Below are 15006 nucleotides of genomic sequence, written 5' to 3' on the forward strand. Positions count from 1 at the left end.
ATATAGATTAATTTGTATTACTTTTTAGATTCCACATGTAAGTGATATCATATAATATTTGCCTTTCTCTGACTTACTTCACTTAGTATGATATTCTCTAGGATCATCCATGTTGCTGCAAATGGCAATATTTCATCCTTTTTTATGACTAATATTCCATTATATATATAATATTCATATATATATATACACACATATATATGTGTGTATATATATACACACACTACATCTTAAACCAATCACCTGTTGATGGGCATTTGGGTTGTTCCCATGTCTTGGCTACTGTAAATAGTGCTGCTGTGAACACTGGGTACATGCATCTTTTTGAATTAGAGTTTTTGTCTTTTCTGGATATATGCCCAGGAGTGGGATTGCTGGATCATATGGTAGCTCTATTTTTAGTTTTTTAAGGAACCTCCATAGTGTTTTCCATAGTGGCTGCACCAATTTACATTCTAAAGGGCGATTCTTGATTGAGCAATTCAGCAGCCTCCTTAACCAGTCTCTAAGCAGTCACTCCGTACGTCTCCAGTGCATGTCACACCTGGTGCCGAGAGGATAACTTCTTTGGTGATTTCGTCCCTTAGGTGACTGAAAAACTTGTCTACCCAAAGTTCAACCTGCTTTGTGTGGTATAACAGCCCTTTACAATAGACCCTACACCTATCCTTGCAGACTTGGAGTGATCCAGTCATGAGCTAAGGGATGCCAGCAGCCTCTACAGGTTGGAAGAAGCAAAGAACAGATTCTCTCCTGCAGTCTCCAGAAGGAGCCTGTGATTTATTACTTTACATGGCAAAGGGGACTTTGCAGATGTGATTAAGGTTACTACAGACCTTAAGGTGGGGGGAGATAATTGTGGATTATCCAGTGAGCCCAATCTAATCCCATGAGCCCTTAAAGACAGAGAATCTTTCCTGGCTGCTGTCAGAGAGTTGTGATGATAGGGACAAATCAGAGATGCAATGTTGCTAGCTTTGAAGATGGAAGAAGGCCAAAAGCCAAGGAATACAAGCAGCCTCTAGAAGCTGGAAAGGCAAGGAAATGATTCTCCCTCAGAGCCTCTTGAAAGGAATGCAGTCCTGCCGTCACCTTGATTTTAGCCCAGCGAGACCCATACCAGACTTCTACATAATCGTAAAATCATTAATCTGTGTTCTTTTAAGCCACTAAATTTGTAGTGATCTGTTACGGCAGTAACAGAAAACTAACCAGAAACAGTGACCAAAGATGAGGTGGTGTCTGGGAAGAAGAAAACCCTTTTCTATCATTCCTGATGTAGTCTGCCTCATCCAGGAAATACTTGGCTTCAGTACAATTTAGAATATTTATGCTGGTCATTCTTTAGATCCAGTATGTTTCACAAAAAATACATTCCTGAATTTCTACACTAGTTTTGTCTTGGAGTAGAATATATTCTGGGTTGAGCAGTTAGAATAGTGTTAACATAGTGTGTCCCCTAGAAAAATGTGTTGAATGAAAAAATGAATGTGATCAAGACAGGCTCTGAAAGGGATTGTAATCATTTGATTTTAAAGTGCTGTTTAACACATATTCCCAAAGATTGCTGAACTTAATGTCTTTTTGTTTCTAGTTTATGATGGTCATAGCTCTATAGGTAACAATGCCAAGCTGTATTTTTTGATACTAGTGATATAGCTAAATCAATAAGTCAAAAATGCATAAAATCTTAATAGGAGAAATAATTATTGAATGATCAAACTAGTTCAAAATAAGAATACAAATACTTTTCAGTATATATCAAAAAAACTTATTTGACAAAAAAGTTTCTTAATGGCTGTTGGTCAAGGCAGCATAGAGAAACTTTAATGCAAATTCTACCAAATGATTTATCAAAAAGGGGTTTTGTTCGTTTTTTTTTTCCTGCAAACAAATGTGGTTACATTAACACTGAGCATGTAACAAACCGGTTTGCCTGGATGTTTAAACGTTATCAACATAAAACTAAAACATATTTATCTCAAGATCTATTCCTAGTCCAAATGTATCTATACTAAGGCTGGAAAACAGAATAAGAATAAAACCAAAATGTATCTGTAAAGTAATAAAAATAATTTGATTGTTTTTATGCTGGAAGTATGTTTCTTATTAATACGGCACATCATCTTTCCGATCTGCTACTGCTTGGATATTCTTAAGAATATCTGTTTCAGGCTTTCATCAGTGAGCTCTCTGGAAATGAAGTCCAAGAATAAAGTCAAGAGTTGCAGATTCAGGATGGGACTGTACAATAAAGTCCGGAACATCCAGGATCCTGTGTGCAATGTATCAAATGACTCTCATTGGCTAACCTGATTGGAATTTTTGTCATTGGCACGGAATCGTCAACAGGAACAACTGCATTAAGTATTGACTTCTCTTCTGGGGAGGAAGGTGTATTGACTATTTCAGGTGTAAGGCTTCCAAGTTTTTGCTTTCTCTACTAAAAGCCTTGAACCTTATTCTAGGTTGTATGTATTCTTTTTTTTTTTTTTTTTTTTTAAATTTTATTTTATTTTATTTATTTTTTTTAAACTTTGGATGGATTTATTTATTTATTTATTTATTTATTTATTTATTCATTTATGGCTGTGTTGGGTCTTCGTTTCTGTGCGAGGGCTCTCTCCAGTTGCGGCAAGCGGGGGCCACTCTTCATCGCGGTGTGCGGGCCTCTCACTGTCGCGGCCTCTCCCGCTGCGGAGCACAGGCCCCAGACGCGCAGGCTCAGTAGTTGTGGCTCACGGGCCCAGTCGCTCCGCGGCACGTGGGATCCTCCCAGACCAGGGCCCGAACCCGTGTCCCCCGCACTGGCAGGCAGACTCTCAACCACTGCGCCACCAGGGAAGCCCGGTTGTATGTATTCTTGATCTTGATGATCCTCCATATCCAAATTCACTTGGCCATTCTGAACCAGTTGCAGAAGCGCCAGAGGAATTTCTTTTGCAATCTTCTGCCAGCAATAATGCCACTTTAAAGGATTTCTAATATTAGTTGCTGAATTTCAGGTATACATGCAAAGAGAGTCACCCTTCCCTTAACAGACTCAAGAAACTGAGCATTTGTTGGGTTCGTTGTAAGGTCTCAGTTCTCCATCATCTAAACTGAAACTGTTACTTCACAGTTTAAGCAGAATCTGATATCGTGAAGCTGATTTTCTCCACTGATGCATTCAGATCGCTTACAAAAGGAATGACACAATCTGTATCCTCCACCTGTATATGACTTAGATTTGTCATCACCCGAAGCTCTTGAGCCTTAATTCAGAGGGACAGTCCCATGTTCCCTCGCCTCTTTGAAAAGTTCATTCACAATTTGCCCAGTAGAAGGTCGAATTATATGTAATCCACTGTACCCATGTTCACTTGAATAGAACCTTACTATGGAACGATGTGGTGGTCAGCACCTTAAACAAATGAACATCTCCCCAATAGTGGGAAAACATTTGGGGTGGCATTTGTGGGCTTTTAAAGACTGTAACTTTAGGTCTATCAGATTAGGAAGATTTGCATTTCGCTTCATATAATTCTGCTAAGGCCAATTTATTTCTTGATACATCATCGCTTTGGTTGTTTTCAGTTTTTTTTTTTTTTTTTTTTTTGCAAGCTCTTCATATTCCTATTAAATTCTGCAAATCCTGTGCTTTTGGGGGCCACAGCCCTGAAGACCTCCTCTCCCGACTCTGCGGGCTAGGTGCTGCCTTGGCCATTTTCCACCAGCTCCCTGGCTTCTTATCCTTTTAATGTTTCTCTCCATCCCCTCCCCCCCATTTTGTCCTACTCTTTAGTTTGAACAAATTTACTAAAGTCTTTGCTCACCATTGCTTTTTGCCTCTCACTTCTTTTTCTTGGGCTCCTTTTTCTTGGTACTGATCTATCCTCTTTTATTATTTATTTCAGAGCAAGTCTGTAGGTGATAAACTTTCTGAGTCCCCCACTACAGAAAAAGTCCTTTTATTTTTGCACTCGAATGATGGTTGGGCTGTGTATGTAATTCTAGAGTCAAAGTTATTTTTCCTCTGAATTTTGAAAAATTCTCTCCCTTTGCTTCTTGTATCCTGTTTTTCAATGAGACTTAACATCTATATGATTCTCATATCTTTGTAGTTCATCTTTTTTTTTTTTTTTTCCCCTCATTGGAAGTTTTCAAGATTTCCTCCTTACCATGGCATCTGAAATTGCATCACACTAGATCTCATGTTAGTTTGAAAAAGGGATCCTAACTGGCATTTGGTGGGCCCTTTCAAACTGAAGATTCATGTTTTTCTTCAATTCTAGGATATTTCGTTCTATATTTGAGTATAACTTCCTCTCATATTCTTTCTATTTTCTTCTTCAGAACTTTATTATTAGCTGATATTGAAAGTGTTAGATCGATCCTCTGTGTATCTTAGCTTTTAAAAAAATAAAATACTTTGCATATTTGGTGTTGGGCTATGTGATAGAAAAACATATTTACTCAGTCCTCCGGGTCACACATGTACCCTTTAGCTGTGCTTATTCTGATCATTCTTTTGAGGATTTTGTTGCTTCAGAATCATGTTCAATTTTTCAGTTGATTTAAAAAAATCAGTGTGATATCCTTTTCCACCCAAGAATGCTACAATTATTCTAAAGTCTTGGTCATGCTCTGTGATCTATTTCACTGCATGAAAGCTCCTCTATGCATTGATATCTCTTTTAAGATGTTGACTTTCTCCCAATGTTTGGTAATTATTGGTTGGAAGCTCACCCTTTACCGCAGATTCCAGTCTGATTGTTTGTACCCTCCTTAGCAAAAGGGGTATGAGTAATGTCATGGTGTACGTCAAAATCTTGTCAGTTACTGTTGGCTGTTGGGGGATATGCTGCGAGGTAGGGTGTTTTGGCAGCTCATCTTCTGCAAATGGCTGCTCCCTTTACCTCCTATGTGTCACCAGTCACCAGGAACACTGTCCTTTCTCTCCATCTAATGGTCTTATATCCACTGCTCCTACCTGAAGGCAGACAATCCTGCTGGAATTTCTTGGCCCCAGGAGACAAGAAGGGGGAGTGTGTGTGGAATGGCTGACATGCTGTGGCATGCTGAAAAATCAGTGTGCTGTTGATGGCTCCTGAGCCCGGGACCTCTCAGGATCCGCCCTCTCTGGGCACGGAGTGCTCTTGGGGCTGTTTTCAACTCCTATGGCAGTCTACTGCTATGCACATTTTGAGCTGTGGTTTTCTTCTCTGACCAATTTGCACCTGCCATCCTTCTTTCAGGGATTCCTCATGATTTCTGGCCCACCAAGGGCTCTCCTTGTTGTCCAGGATGATTATGAATTTATTTACTTATTTTTATATGTTTTCTGTTATTTCTAACCATTTGGGATGGGAGGTAGAGGCTGCAGCATGTATTCAGTTTGCAGTTTTGGACAGGAACCATCTCCCATAGCACTGTCTCTACCATAACATGCATCATGTTTGTGATAGACAGCATAATGGCCCCTTCCCCCAAAGATGTCTATGTCCTAATCTCCAGAATCTGGGCAAATGTTATACCTACACTCTAAATTTACACAATGTTATATGTCAAATTTATTTAGTTAAAAATATTATGTTAGGGCTTCCCTGGTGGCACAGTGGTTGAGAGTCTGCCTGCCAATGCATGGGACCCGGGTTTGAGCCCTGGTCTGGGAAGATCCCACATGCCGCGGAGCAACTGGGCCCGTGAGCCACAGCTACTGAGCCTGCGCATCTGGAGCCTGTGCTCTGCAACAAGAGAGGCCGTGATAGTGAGAGGCCCGCACACCGCGATGAAGAGTGGCCCCCGCTTGCCGCAACTACAGAAAGCCCTCGCACAGAAACGAAGACCCAACACAGCCAAAAATAAAAATAAATAAATAATTGTATTGGGCTTGTATTAAAATAAAGAGTCTTTATTTAAAAAAATGTTACGTTATATGGCAAGGGAGAAGTGAGATTGTGGATGAATTAAAGTTGTTAATCAACTGACCTGAGAATAGGATGATTACCTCGGATTATCCAGGTGGGCCCAGTGTAATCACAAGGGTCCTTAAATGCGGAAGATGGTGGCAGAGTCAGTGTCAGGGTGATGTGATGTGAGAAAGACTCAATCAGTCACTGTCGGCTGTGAAGATGGAAGGGGCCATGAGCCAGGGAAGCAGGCAGCCTCTTGAAGCTGGAAAAGACAAGAAAACAGATTCTACCCTGGAGCCTCCTGAAAGTAACAAAGCCCCGCCAACACCTTAATTTTTAGCCCAGTGAGACTTAGCCCATTTTGGACTTCTGATCTTCAGAACTATAAGATAATAAATATGTGTTGTTTCAAGCAACTGTTCGGTGTAATTTGTTACAGCGGCAATAGGAAGCGAATACAATGCTGAGATGTGATTACGGGAGTCTCTCTTCCACCACACTGCCAGCTCTTGAGAACAAGAGCCATACTGTTGTCGCCGGTATTTACCTGGAACCCAGCACCGGATCTCGCACATAGTCAGTGCTCAGTAAATATTGGTTGAACGAATGAAAGAATGAAAGACTGCTCTGAATTTGAGGTTCTACAGAGGCTCTGAGATTCCAAAGCAGGCTCTGCCTTTCCCCTTCCCCTGGTCCTGGAGACTCTAATCCCTCTGATCTCACTTGCCTCTTGTTTTCACTTAGCAGGTTTTATTGCTATTCCATTTGCAGCTTCTTCCCTTGCTGTGGACCATTTCTCTCGTCTCTTCAGCCCTGCGTGTAGGCAGAATTGAGATGGAAGACACTTGGCACATAAGTACCTGACTTTACCAACAGGCCTTCCCTGGGTTATACCTGAAACAGTGACTTTTTCTTCCTCTCCAAGATTCTGCCTGCTTTCTTCTCTTCTCCATAGCTGCCTCCATTCACATTTCCAGTCAGGCTTTTGCTGTTTTCCCACCAGCTTGAATGGGGAATGTAGTTTTCATCTCATCTTTTCCTTTCTGTGTTCTGAATTAAGCACAAGGCCGATCTTTCTTACAGCCCTTCTTAACCCCCTTCTCAGATGATTCCATGGGTTTCCAGGCTAGATAATGAAAAGAATTAAAGGCACCCTCAGGTGACCTCAGGTTTTCTATAAAGCCACTCAGGGAATCCCTCAATGTATTTTGTGCAGAACTGCAAATTCCTCTTGGGCTGGGTGACCATAGCTGCCGGTGGGTCACTGAAATATTGTTATTTTGTGGCTTTTCAGCCAGCCATTCTCAGGCTCTGGCTTCTCTGATTTCCCATTGAACTTGGCATCTGCCTCTCCAGCTTTCCCTCTGTGCGCCTCACATTCAGTCTCTCCTGGAACCAGTCAGGATGCTTGGTCACGGTCCAAAGCAGAGTTCTCATGCCAGATCTCCTCCAGTACTGCTTATTTGTCCCATATGTTTGATTTTGGTGACTTGGTCAATGCCTGGACCAGTCTTTTGTGGCTCAGTCTGGCAGCAGAGCCAAGAGACATGGTATGTGGTTACTAACATAGAAAGAACTGCCTCTGACCACTCAGTCCTGGGGATGAGGGGGCCAGGCACACAGACAAAGTAGTGCAAACTCTTTTACCAAAATCTATTTTTGGAGGTAATATATGCACCTCTTCATTCCCTTCCATTGTGTCCCCCTCCCCTGCTGCCTTCCCGATCCATGAAGATACCTAGTTGAGGAAACAAAGAAATCATCCAATTTCACCCTCCCTACCCACAATGCAATTTCAAGTGTGAAATTTTCATTATGGAGGAATCCTTAGGTTTCGGTTATCCGATCTGCTGCAGGAGTCTGTAGTGCCAGAGTGGTGAGGTCCAGATCGGAGACAATGGCTCATGTCCTAAAGATGAACTTCTGTTCCCCCATGGGCAACCGTCCAGGGGATTGCATGCTCCAAGGCAGCAGAAACAAGCAAGCTTTGGACCAGGATGCTGAAGTTTGTATTCTCTGGAAGCTGATTTTGTCATTCTCGTATGAAGATACCCTCTCTTTCCTTCTCTCCATTCCTGCTGCCTAAGTTATAACCAGCACACCTTCCCTTACCCCTTTGGTAACAAGCATTTTGCAGATGCTACCCCAGGGAACTTAGGGGTGGTAGGAAAGCTACCGCTTACAACTCACTTTCCTCCTCACACAATAACATGGGGCTGAAACCTGATGCACATTTCTGATTTTAGGTGGAGTGTTATTCCTGCGGAATAAAACCCAGAAGAGTGTTTGTAAATTAAGAGCATGATGTCATGGCATTTCTTTGAGGAACATAATTTCATTCATGGTAATATGAAATTATGCAGTAGCAAGCCCTGTATATTATATTACTTTCTAAGGACAATTTTTTTTTGAAATGGCATTGCATGCCTTTTTAATAAAGATAATTCTTTAAGAGGTGAATTTGAAATTCGAACTTTAAAGAGTCCTTACATTTAATTTTTAAAATAATGTTTAGCTCTTTAATCCTCCTGGAATTTAATGTGTGTGGTGTAAGGGAAGGAACTTAGTTTTTTTCACATGGACAGCTAGTTGTCCCCAAATTATTGAACAACTCACTTTTTTTTTATACCATTAAAATAAATTTTATCATGGATAGTAAAAAAAAAAATCCCCATGTAATCTTGGTTGTTTCTGTCAATATTTGTCTATCTCTTTGTCAGTATCGTGCTGCTTTGGTTACTGTGGCTTTATAGGACATTTTGTTATCTGGTAGGGCAAGTCCCCTCTAAGTGCCTCTTATTCTTTTTTCCCCTCAAAGTTTCTTGGCAGTGCTCATATGTTTGGTCTTCCAGAGGAATTTAAGAATCAACTTGTCAAGTTCCAAAATCTTCCCATTGAAATTGTGATGGAAACTGCATTAAATTGACATCATTATAATACTGAATCTTCTCATCAGGAACATGTTATCTTTCAATTACTTAGGTCATTTCTAACGTCCTTAAAGTTCTCTGGTTTTCCTCATATATAGATGGCATATGTCTCAAAATGTTGTAGGTTCTCTCTTTTTCTGTTATGGTGAACGGATAATTTTTTTCCCTTTCAGACTTTAAGTTTTTGCAAAGGTTTTGTTTTAGTCCAGGTCCTTATGGTAGCACTTTACAGAAATACACTCAAACTAACTTAGGGGAAAAAAAAGGGGTGGGGTGGGGAGAATTCTTTGGAAGGTGGCCAAGGCCTCCCCTGCAGGCCAAGGGCAGAAAGGGGAGTGGGCCTCACACAGGGCTGGAAAAAAGAACTGCTTGGTCTCTTCTTGTTGCTTCTCTCGGGAGATGGTTTCCTCTCCCTCTGTAGTTCAGCTTTCTTTGCTGCTCTTTGTCCCCCTTTTACATTCAAGGGGAGGCAGAACAAATATGGCTATAGGGGCTACCCACAGGAATGGTGAAAAACGATGTGGGCTGGAGAGGCACCCCTGAAATTGATTTCAAAGCACTACAATGTCAGAAACATCAAAAGAATCTGTCTCTTCTTGTCTAAAAAGGATAGAATTAGCAGTAACAGTATGGGAGAATCCGACCTCCCGGGTTCCAGGCGATTGATAAACAGGGACTGACAATCATCACCCTTATGGGATTAATAATTCAACAAAAATATATTGAAACCTACTGTAGAGCACAGGGAATTCTACTCAGTGCTCTGTGGTGACCTAAATGAGAAGGAAATCCAAAAAAGAGGGGATATATGTACAGGTATAGCTGACTCACTTTGCGGTACAGGGTAAACTAACACAATATTGTAAAGCAACTATACTCCAATAAAAAATATATATATATATATCGAGGTCCTACTTTTACTTCATATTTCTATACTGCTTCGCTGATCATGACGTGCTTCCTCTTAGTCCCTTTCACTGTCTTTTAGGCTTTGGGCTCAGACCACACAAAGTATGCCATAGTCGCCAAACTGTGTGCTTTAGTGGCATAACTTGCCATTTCAAATAATTTGTCTTCAGAAGAGAAGATCCTTCAAATTTTGCAACTTGGGATAAAGATGACTATGACCTTATTCCTTATTCCTACTCTCAACTGGCTTACGATTCATTTTGAAAATAAATCAGAAAATAGGGCACTACATTAAAAAAACCCAACCAACCAACCAAACAAACCCTCCTTGAAAACAAGAAATTCTGTTAAGAGACATTATTCTTAATCTAATTCTGTAGTCGACGTCTGTTATTTGACCAGGAGCCAGGTGAAAGCTACAACGGGAACTTGGCAGTCTCAGCAATATCGGTTACTAATTGAACGACCTTCCCAAGTAACCTAAGCTTTGTGAATCCGTTTTCTCATTTTCAAACCCGAAACAATAACAACTTTTAAATTTAGCTGTTAGAAAACAAAGTAAAAACAACAACAACAAAAAAAACAAAGGACGAGGTGCACGTGGAGGGCTAACAAGCGCTAATGAGAGAGCCCGATATTGATGAAGCAAAAAAGAAAAGCGAGTCTGGAGCGAGATTAAGTAAAAACTGTCAAAGAAACCCCAGAAATGGCACCTCCGCCAGCTCCAGCTCTTTCACACGTGTCAAAAAAAGTCCCTCCATGGCGGACACGCTCTCCTTTAATTGAAAAAGGAGTGTTCACTTTGGACGAGTCTTTTCCTTACTAACAGAAAATTCCTTTTCTCTAAACTTTGCTTCCCCGCCCAGTTTGCAAACAAGGAGTCAGATTTTCCTCACTGGCTCGGAGGAGCACCGCCGAGCCCAGCGGGCGTCTCAGGAGGTGCAGAGCCCACAGCTGGGCGGGGTCGACGGAGGCCCAACTTGCAGCAGTGGTCTGGGCTCAACCAGCTGCCACCGCAGAAGGCCCGCCCCCGACAGAACCAGTGGGCACCGCCCCCCATCCGACACGTTCGCACGACTTAGGGCGTGGTTTCCGGCATCGGAGGCCTGCTTTACGGCCGTCCCTCCCGCGCGCCTTTCTTCCGGGGCGGGACTTCCTATCCATTATTGATAGGCGCCGGGAAGCAGAGCTGGTGGCAGGATTATACAGGAAGGTAAGTCTGGCTGGCTAGACCTTATGCTCCTTGAAAGGGCACCAAGGAGGAGCTCTTACTCGCTCTCCTTTTTGTTTTTTTTCTCTCCGCGAGGCCTCGGTTTGCGCGGACGTCTTGGCCATTTGGCACTACCACCCACCTGAAGCTCTTCCGCTTCCTCTTTGCTCAGGCTCCGCCCCCAGCGTCCTGTGGCCATGACTACCGCCCCGCGGGACTCCCTGGTGTGGAAGCTCGCTGGGCTGCTGCGTGAGTCCGGTGAGTAGACTTCCGGTTGGGCTGGGGCGAGATGGGGTACTTCCTACCTCCCAGAGAAACGCCCCGTAAGAGTCATGGGGTTACAGCTGTTTAGGGTCACGAGGGTTTGGGTGTCGAAGAATTCATTTCTTTACTCCTCCGGGGTTTGTTCGCTCTGTTGTCCTTTGTCTTTTGACAGTTTAGATCTTAGCCATCCCTCGAGGCCAAACTCCAGTGCCACTTCCTTCATGCATTCTCTGATACTCTCAGAGGGAAGTGATGGTTACTTGGCCATAAGCCCCTCGAGACCAAGGACTGGTCATAATCATCGGTGGCAAAGCACTAAGTTTAGCATAACTAAAAGCACGAGATTTGAAGTCAGACCCACCTGGGTTGGAATCCCAACTCTTTCAAACTTGACCAAATTGTTTAAGTTTTCTGAGCCTTAGTTTTCCTCACCAGGAAAACGACATAATGATTGTACTTATCTCAAAGGTTGCTATGGGGATTAATTTTAATTCACATAAAGCATTTAGAACAACGATTGCATATATAGTAAGTGCTCAAAATTGGTAGTAATTATTATAATTTCTTTCCTTGGAGCCTGGGCACAGTGGAGCCATAGTCGTTGTTCAGTAATGGATGGCATTAGTTGTGGTAGAACAAGTACTGGCTTTGAGATCAGATGGACAACTTCCTACCAGCTGTATGATCTCAATCGAGATTCTTCTTTGAAGTCCAATTTCCTTATTTGTAAGAGAGTGTTAACAGTGCTTTTTAGGAGATTCTGATGACATTTAAATGAAGTAACATGTCTGGCACATAGTACTCAACGTTAGCTGCCTTCCATCACTCTGCACTCCTATTGATGGTATCTGTGGAATCTCTATAGCATTTTTACTTTCTGGCTTGTAGTACTAACTGTGCACATGTCTTATCTCCGCTTGTAGACTGGGAGGCTCTTTGAGGGTGGGGAGAGTCCTTGAACCTTGTCTGTATCTATCCTCAGTGTTAAGTACATAGAAAATCCTTCATACAAGGTTGTAGGAGTTGATAATTTATTCAGCAGAAATCTGACTTGGTTCCAGGGGTTAGGGCTGATGGTGTGTGTGTGTGCGCGTGCACGCATGCATGTACAGGGACACAAGTGGCTAAAGAGGTAGCAGGAGGGAGAGTGTTGCAGTGATGGAATAGATTTGTATCTTGATTGCAGTGGTGGTTACAGGAATCTACATGTAGCAAAATAGCATAGATCTATATATACACATTGTACCAATGCCAATTTCCTGGTTTTGATATTGTACTCCATATAAAATATAACGATTAGGGATTACATTTTAAAGGTATGAGGGACCTGTCTGTACTAGTTCTGCAAAATCCTTCTAGTCAATCCTTATTTTTTCAAAAAACTTTAAAAAAATCCTCTTTGCCTACCTTGTAGTTGTACTTTCTTAGTTGCAGTAATGAATACCAAAGATGCCCTCAAGGATGAGAGTCTCATTGGAGAAAGCAGTTTTAACATGGAGAGCAATAACAATACCTTAGTGCTATAGAGTGGTTATTTCCATGACATGTATTTTAGTGTTGTTTGAAAGTTTCTGTAAGTGCGCATGTTACTTTTGCAATCAGAAAAAAAAATACAGATAAAGCAATCAACTTTAATATAAAATGAGTGATTATGGGGAAAAGTTCAGTAGTGTTGTGTGTTGAGAAAGCTTCCTGGAGAGAAGGTACGTCTCAAGCTGGGCAGAGTGGAAGGGGGTGTGTCAGAAAATGAGGAAGCTGGGAACCAAGTCGACTGTATTTCCAGCACTGTGAGTAGGCCAGGCTCTTTTGGGCAGAAGGTGAAGGAAAATTTAGAAAAGTTGGAGTCTTGTAGCGAAGCAGTCTGCTATATCAGGCTGAAAAGTTAGGAGTTTTTGAAGGTAGAGGAGAGCTGTTGAAGACCTTTGAGCAAGGAAGAGGTAAAAAATTTGATCCTGTAGTGGAGGATCAACAGTATGAGTTGGAATGGGTGTATCCTGGGGTCACAAGTTTTAGAATAAAAGGAAAGAGCCTTTTCTTATGTGCTCCTCCTGTCTGCCCCTCTCCCTGCAGGGGATGCGGTCCTGTCTGGCCGTAGCACCCTGAGCCTGCTCACTGCCACACTGCAGCAGCTGAACCACGTATTTGAGCTGCACCTGGGGCCATGGGGCCCTGGCCAGACAGGCTTTGTGGCTCTGCCTTCCCACCCCGCCGACTCCCCCGTCATCCTCCAGCTTCAGTTCCTCTTCGATGTGCTGCAGAAAACGCTTTCACTCAAGGTTCTGGGGTGGGAATGGGGTAGGATATACAAAAAACCCGAAAGAGCAGTGGAGGCGGGGCTGGGGGTACGGCATGAGTGCACGAAGTCTGCAGGGCCCAGATTCAGATGAGGTGAGAGCTGTGCTTGGCAGTGCTAGGGAAGAGAGGCCAAGGAAAGGGACATGTGCTGGACCTCAGTGACCTGAGTGTTTTTTTGGTTTTTTTTTTTTAGCTGGTCCATGTCCCAGGTCTTGGCCTCCCAGGGCCCATCAAAATCTTTCCATTCAAGTCCCTTCGGCAGCTGGAGGTATGGGGTGTTGGGGGATGTCAGTGCACAAAACCCAGCTTGAGCAGCCATTTGGGGCGGGGAAAGAGATGTGGCCTCTTTTGGTGGGGTGTGGGAGGCAGACCTGAGTGTGCTCGTTGCTCTGCAGTGATGTGCCACCCACTGTCTTCCACTTAGTGCTGCCCTGAACCATAGGTGGCTTCGTCATCTTTTCCTGCCTCCCTGTTGGGAGGCGGGGATGAGACCTCTGTCTTCTGTGAAGTTCAGTCTTCCTCCCTCCCTCCCTTCCCTTGCCCCAGCTCCGAGGTGTCCCCCTCCACTGCCTCCATGGCCTCCGTGCCATCTATTCCCAGCTGGAGACCCTGATTTGCAGCAGGAGCCTCCAGGCATTAGAGGTGAGGAGGGTGAGGGGTGAACCTGGATGCCTTGTCCTGAGGGACGTGGAGGACCAAGCTCTGGGGTTCCGCCTTCTCTGCAGCCTTCCCTGCCTCCTGCCTCCCACCTCCCTCTGGACCCAGTGTCCTTGCTCCCTCTGCTGTGTTCCCGCAGCACTCTGTGCCCGTCCATGTGTTTACAGTCACGCCTAGCATACTGTATGCAATATCCTCATGTCTGCCTCCCCGCTCTGCCCACAGTGAACTCCTTGGGGACAGGGCCCTGGGTTTTCTTTAAGTCTTCATCTCCAGACCGAGCTCAGTGTATAAAGAGTGAATGAACGGCCGGCTGATAGAGCGTGGTCTTGGCATGGTAGGGAGGGGAGAGTGGAGGTAACAGCACCTGCCTGCCTGCGCAGGAGCTCCTTTCAGCCTGCGGTGGTGACCTCTGCTCCGCCCTGCCCTGGCTGGCGCTGCTCTCTGCCGACTTCAGCTACAACACTCTGACTGCCTTAGACAGCTCGCTGGTGAGTGAGCCTCGGAAGGGGCTTTGGGGAACTGGGGAACGGCAGGGACGGGTCCTTCAGGAGGAGGGCCGGTTGGCTGCCTGGGGGCGTCCCATTTTCCACTTCCTTTTCCCGTCCCCCCTCAGCGTCTCTTGTCAGCTCTGCGCTTCTTGAACCTGAGCCACAATCAGGTCCAGGACTGTGAGGGTTTCCTGAGGGTGAGTAGGAACAGCCTGGCTGGGCGGGTGCCACTGGGGCCTCTGATTGTTCTGCTCTGACCCTCTCTCCTGGACTCCTTTTGCTCCCACCTTGCCCTTGCCCCCGCCCCCAGGCCCCTAACCCCCTCAGAGCCGCATTCTGGGAGGTGGTACTGTTTG

The 15006-nt window shown here is 44.0% G+C and overlaps 1 protein-coding gene and 1 pseudogene across 2 annotated transcripts; one reads left to right on the top strand and one right to left on the bottom strand.

Annotated features, from left to right (window-relative positions):
• Positions 1-2599: 2599 nt before the first annotated feature.
• Positions 2600-6469, bottom strand: LOC309654291 (UBX domain-containing protein 2B pseudogene; annotated as a pseudogene). The gene is made up of 2 exons: positions 6442-6469; positions 2600-3603 (listed from the first exon to the last, which is right to left on the bottom strand). The product of its transcript is annotated as a UBX domain-containing protein 2B pseudogene (transcript).
• Positions 3601-14918, top strand: LOC309654289 (serine/threonine-protein kinase 11-interacting protein-like). The gene is made up of 7 exons (XM_082478851.1): positions 3601-10946; positions 11116-11201; positions 13278-13483; positions 13696-13770; positions 14049-14144; positions 14543-14650; positions 14776-14918. The coding sequence occupies exons 2-7, from the start codon at positions 11141-11143 to the stop codon at positions 14905-14907; spliced, it is 678 nt and encodes a 225-aa protein (XP_082334977.1). The 5' UTR covers positions 3601-10946; positions 11116-11140; the 3' UTR covers positions 14908-14918.
• Positions 14919-15006: the final 88 nt, after the last annotated feature.

This window comes from Balaenoptera physalus, assembly GCF_965194825.1.
Source record: "Balaenoptera physalus genome assembly, contig: HAP1_SCAFFOLD_2478, whole genome shotgun sequence".
NCBI lineage: Eukaryota > Metazoa > Chordata > Mammalia > Artiodactyla > Balaenopteridae > Balaenoptera > Balaenoptera physalus.

Excerpts from the sequence above, each read along its gene's own strand:
- LOC309654289 (XM_082478851.1), top strand. The coding sequence starts at position 11,141 with ATGACTACCGCCCCGCGGGACTCCCTGGTGTGGAAGCTCGCTGGGCTG. Across the intron at positions 13,484-13,695 it reads AGAAAACGCTTTCACTCAAG|CTGGTCCATGTCCCAGGTCT; the intron begins GTTCTGGGGTGG and ends TTTTTTTTTTAG. Across the intron at positions 14,145-14,542 it reads GGAGCCTCCAGGCATTAGAG|GAGCTCCTTTCAGCCTGCGG; the intron begins GTGAGGAGGGTG and ends CTGCCTGCGCAG.